At 32.1% G+C, this 5,080-nt stretch overlaps 1 protein-coding gene across 1 annotated transcript; it reads right to left on the reverse strand.

Annotated features, from left to right (window-relative positions):
- Positions 1 to 499: 499 nt before the first annotated feature.
- LOC139426673 (uncharacterized) lies at positions 500 to 4,777 on the reverse strand. The gene is made up of 4 exons (XM_071186311.1): positions 4,684 to 4,777; positions 2,858 to 2,932; positions 2,282 to 2,389; positions 500 to 668 (listed from the first exon to the last, which is right to left on the reverse strand). The coding sequence occupies exons 1-4, from the start codon at positions 4,743 to 4,745 to the stop codon at positions 551 to 553; spliced, it is 363 nt and encodes a 120-aa protein (XP_071042412.1). The 5' UTR covers positions 4,746 to 4,777; the 3' UTR covers positions 500 to 550.
- Positions 4,778 to 5,080: the final 303 nt, after the last annotated feature.

A 5,080-nucleotide genomic window follows, 5' to 3' on the forward strand; every position in this document is an offset into this window, starting at 1 on the left:
ATCATTGAAGTTACATTTCTTGAATGTACTATTAGTATTGACTTTGCATTTTTTGAGGGTATGGTTATTTTGATAAGATATAGTTCTGATAGTTACGGTAATTATTGAAGTTATGGTTTTGGAAAGTGGAGATTTTGTTGAGGTCATCAGTTCTTGAAATAATGACTATTATTTATGTTATATTTCTTGAAGGTACGATAACTATTGCAGTTGAATTTATTGAAGCTGTGGTATTTGAAGTTACAGTTTGCTACTATTAAGGTATGGCTACTATTAAGGTACAGTTATTAAAGTAAAGCTGAGATAAATATCATAGGACTATTTTGAAAAAAATGTCAATAATGTATCGCTTAAGCACAAAAGGCAGGAAAAAGACTGCAAAACGAGCCTAAAGAAACCTTTTTATTATTACTTAAATTGATTTTCTTTTGACACATAATTGGACATCAATAGGCCGAAAGGTTTCCTTTCTTCTCTTATTAGTCATTAATATGCTCCTCTTTTTTTAACAACAGCAGAAAAGAAGGCAAAGAGGTGGCAAAAGTATTAATTAATCAGATCTTCCTCTGAAACAACAGCAGAAAACCCAGCAAATGGATCGCAAGAATGAGCTGAAAGTTTTCTTTTCCATTTCGCTATCCAAGATCTCTTCTTCCCCATTTGCACTTCTGAAAAACAATTAACATTTTATAAATTAAAATTTTCTTGCATATTACATCAGTGTACTTTTGTAAAAGAAAAATATATCGCAGTAAGTAAATAATAATACTTTTTTAAAAATTTATAGGATACACTTTCAGACAACACGTTTTCACTTTTAGAAAATTTATAAACTGTTATTTGAATAAAAAACAAGGTTTTGTTCATTATGCGAAATAAATTTTTTTTTCATGGTGTAACATATCGTAAGGTCAACTGGGGAATAATGTAATTCACTGTAATTAATAAAATTCTGAGAAAAATCACGGATGCGAGATGGAACCAAAGGAATAGTGATATTCACTTGGTAGAGATTAACAGTTTCGATTACCTCTTTCACAAACTGAATCGAAATTTCTTTGACAAAGCGTTGAACAGTAATGCTGAGAACTTTAATTCAATCTTTGACTCTAAATATCTCATATAGAAGGCCTCCCCGAGGCCAATTGCACACTTCTTTGAAAGTGATGCAACATTGACCATTGAGTTTTAACTCAATGGTGCGTAGATATTTTATTTTATAACCGTCGTTGAACAGCCGAACTAATTTTTGGTTCACGACTACTTATGTTCAACTACGCAGCCTTGTAGTTTTAAACCCAATCCGAAAGACAAGGGAAATCCTGTATCACGTATTGAGAGAAATTTGCCTTCATGGAGGACTTTTCGATGGAACTAACCTGCATTTGCGTTACAGAGAAAGATCACGAGAGCCTCCTACGTTTAGCCTGACGACAAGGGGACTCTATCCCATGATCCGTCTACCACTGAGAATATTTCAAGTCAGCACTGTGGTCAGTGCAAGCCGGATGCGGATTTGTATAGACAAACCATCGCTGAGATCGAACCCAGTTCACCTCATTTTAAGGCAAACGCTCTATCTCCTGAGCCATCGCGGCCCATGACAATATATACGACGATATTCGATAAGAATATACAATTGAAATAGAATATAAATTTTTTCTAAGGCTTTGACACAAATCAACTTGCTTTGAAATGGCACTTATATTGATTTCTTGATTTGAAATGGCACTAGACTTAGCTTTGTAGTGTTGAACAAGCGTTAGATGATGTATCGCAGTTATATCGCTGGTTCAAAACTAAAACGACACATCTGCAAGCATAATACGATTGCAGATGTGTCGTTTTAGTTTTGAACCAGCGATGTGTTTTGCTATACAGGTGAACTTTGTACAAGAAGTATAATTTTTATTATCTATATCTTTTTTTATGTATATTTTCATGCATAATCTGAATTATCTCTTAAAATATCTACTCGGGTAATGTGCCCACTTACTAACTCTAGGCTACTTCTATTTCTAGGCTACAAGGACCGAAAGTCTTACCACCTCAACGATTCTGACCTCACGATGAAATGGAAAAGGGCCACTTCGGCCTCCGGCACCCTGGCAAACCGATAGGACTAAGACTAACTTATTCTTGTAAGTTTCATTATTTTTATCATTTATTTTGCCTAAATTCGCATTTCAAACTAATGCTAAATATTCATGAGAGTTAAAAATATTTATTTAAAAAAATATACATAATACATTTTATTAATTTAAAGCGTAAAGAATAATACCTTTTCATTTCATTCAATTCATTTCCGATGATTGGATAGGCACCATGTGCGCTGAAATCGAATCGAAAATCATCCAACATTTCATCATCCAATAAGATTTGGCTTGATCTAAAATTATAAAATTGTATTTTAAAAAAAAAGATTTTAAGAAATGTTCAAGATGAAAATGTAATTCCTAAAACAGTCTTTAATAAATGTAACAGAAAAAATAATTTATGAACACAGAGTAGACCTAAGATTAAAATTAAGCACTGAAGATAAAGATTCAGCACTTCTGGAAAATAATTGCAGTTTTACTTGTTAGTTTTTTCTCAAAGTCAGTCAGTGTAAGTGAATTTCTTTCGATTCAAATAGTATAATAACTTAAGGAAATAAATTGTTTAAAATAGTATAATCACATCTGAAAAATCATATTTACTTCATCTTAATGAAAATTTATCTTCTATTAAAAAAGGGATTGTTTTAGATTATTACAATAATTTATAAAGAAATTTTCATGAAAGAAAATTTTAATTCGTAAACTAAGTATAAAAAATAAATTTTATTAAATACAAAGAAATTTCCAAAGTAATTTACGTTTTCCTGTCCTTGTAGCCATCACCAAGTTGCAAATCCAATCCACTTTGATCATCGTAAATAATACGGACCGAGCTGAAATTATAATGAAGAAATTATTTTTTTCTGTAAAACAATTCTGTACTTTATCGCACTTTAATGATATACATAAAAGTCATTTAAACATTCCTAACAAATATATCATTAGAAAAAAGGGACACATAAGCTAAGGATTAAATTATATTTATATTTACTTACATAAAGCTAAGGATTAAGTTATGCTTATATATTTAACATAGAAGCTAAATTGCTGTATTAAAAAAAATTGCGTTTAACATTTCTGTTAAGCTATTATTTAAATTTAGTTATTTTCCTTGACTTAATAACAACAAAAAAATTGAGTAAAAGTATTATTATTTGTTTTGTTATGTTATAATTTCGATTAAAAAACCTTCTTCATCAACACTACAACCTAGTGCAAGCTAAAGCTTTCTGAATTCGTTTCCTCCAAAGAGAACGTTTCGACAGAAGAATTCGCCATCTCCCTACGAAAAAGTTTCTCAACGAAAAAAAAAATATTTAAATGTTTATTTTCTTCTTTTTTTTATAATTTTGATTGAAAAACTTTTTTCATCAGCACTACGACCTTTCTGATATCGCATCCTCCAGTCAGAACAGTTTGACAGAATAATTCACCTTTTCTCTACTCCCGCAGTTGTGAAATTTTCTTGACGCAATTCAACCAATGGATCGTGGTCCTCCCTCGGTGCCACAGTCCTAGTGAGTCGTTTGCAGCCGAACATGGCACCGCCGCACCCGTCTCGGGTTTGTTCCCTTCGGCCTCCTCTGTCCATCGAACGAGTCTGTTGCTTTTAGTCGGGAGTGACTCGGGGCCATGCACCGCTGGGTCCACCGACTGATTCGAGGGTTACCGCAATCGACAGTCTTCAGTTTTCCTGGATGCCCCCCATAGGGGGTTGGTCAGGGTCAAGCCTCGCTTGACGCAATTCAACCACCTTTTGTATTTTCAACATCTTTTTTTATGTTCTTTTTATTTTCGTACGTATAGAAAATATTTGTCATAAAAATCACATTTATTTGACATAAGTTTTATCCTATATTTTATATTTTTAAAATATTGTGGCTGGGGGGCACAGTTGGTTTGTCGTCGGCCTTCTGATCCCAAGTCTGCGGGTTCGATCCCCAGCCCAGACACCAGATTTTCGGAATGCAGAAAACCCTCATATGATTATGCGGCATGTAAAGGATCCCTGGAGTGCCTTATTGGCTCATGGCATTTCCGGCAAAATTAAATTCCTAGTGCACTTTAGCATCCAAATAGAGTCTCGGTGATGCCATCTATAGTGTGGCAGAAATTAGACGTCCAAATTAACATGACCAATGGTATCTCACCCTGAAAGAGTGGATACCACCTCTGGAGAACGCACTAGGTTTGCTCATTAGCAAGACCGATTGTGCAGCTCATTGGAAATAAAAAATATTTTTAAAATTCATTTTGACTAGATTGATAATTCTTGGAATTTAAATTAAGACACCTCTTGAAACAGTCTATTTCTGTTTTTACAATTATACACTGCGTTAAAATCGATGAAATGATCGTAGGTGTAAATTTTGTAATTACAACATAGATTATAAGATAAAACATAATTAAAAGCTTCTTTTTTAGTAAACTTTAAAAGTAATACTTAATCACATCCAAATATGTCAAAAGTTAAAAATAAGAATCGATTTGGATTGAATATATTATATCCATAAAAATATTTTGAATAATATGCACGATATAGTTCAATAATCTAAACGTAAAGTTACACTTAAAACTTAAATACCTTCTCAAAACATCCAACTCGTTACTGAACTTGGGGTAAGTCCCATATCCATCATAATCCATCTCAAAATTATCCACCAACTCATCGTCCAATATTATTTGATCAAAGCTAAAAACATAAAAGAGCATTTTTAATTTACTATTTAATAAAAGTTTCAAGAAATAAACCGCATTATTTAAATTTTTTCCAAATATGTCAATCCGTAAAAGAATTTATTTAATAAACAAAAAGTTAAGAATATTTAATGTTATAATACATTATAGTTAAAGTCAGTTAGCTTTATTTGAAATATTTTCTTACAATTCATATAACAAAAGAAACTTTGTTTAAAAATGACCCAAAATGAAAATAAAGAAAAATTAAAAAAACTCTACGATTGATTGATACAATATGCCAT

This window comes from Parasteatoda tepidariorum, chromosome 10, assembly GCF_043381705.1.
Source record: "Parasteatoda tepidariorum isolate YZ-2023 chromosome 10, CAS_Ptep_4.0, whole genome shotgun sequence".
NCBI lineage: Eukaryota > Metazoa > Arthropoda > Arachnida > Araneae > Theridiidae > Parasteatoda > Parasteatoda tepidariorum.

Coding starts and splice junctions, on each gene's coding strand:
- LOC139426673 (XM_071186311.1), bottom strand. CDS start 4,745: ATGGATTATGATGGATATGGGACTTACCCCAAGTTCAGTAACGAGTTG. Junction 2,933..4,683: donor GAGTTGGATGTTTTGAGAAG/GTATTTAAGTTT, acceptor TTATAATTTCAG/CTCGGTCCGTATTATTTACG. Junction 669..2,281: donor GAATTGAATGAAATGAAAAG/GTATTATTCTTT, acceptor ATTGTTTTTCAG/AAGTGCAAATGGGGAAGAAG.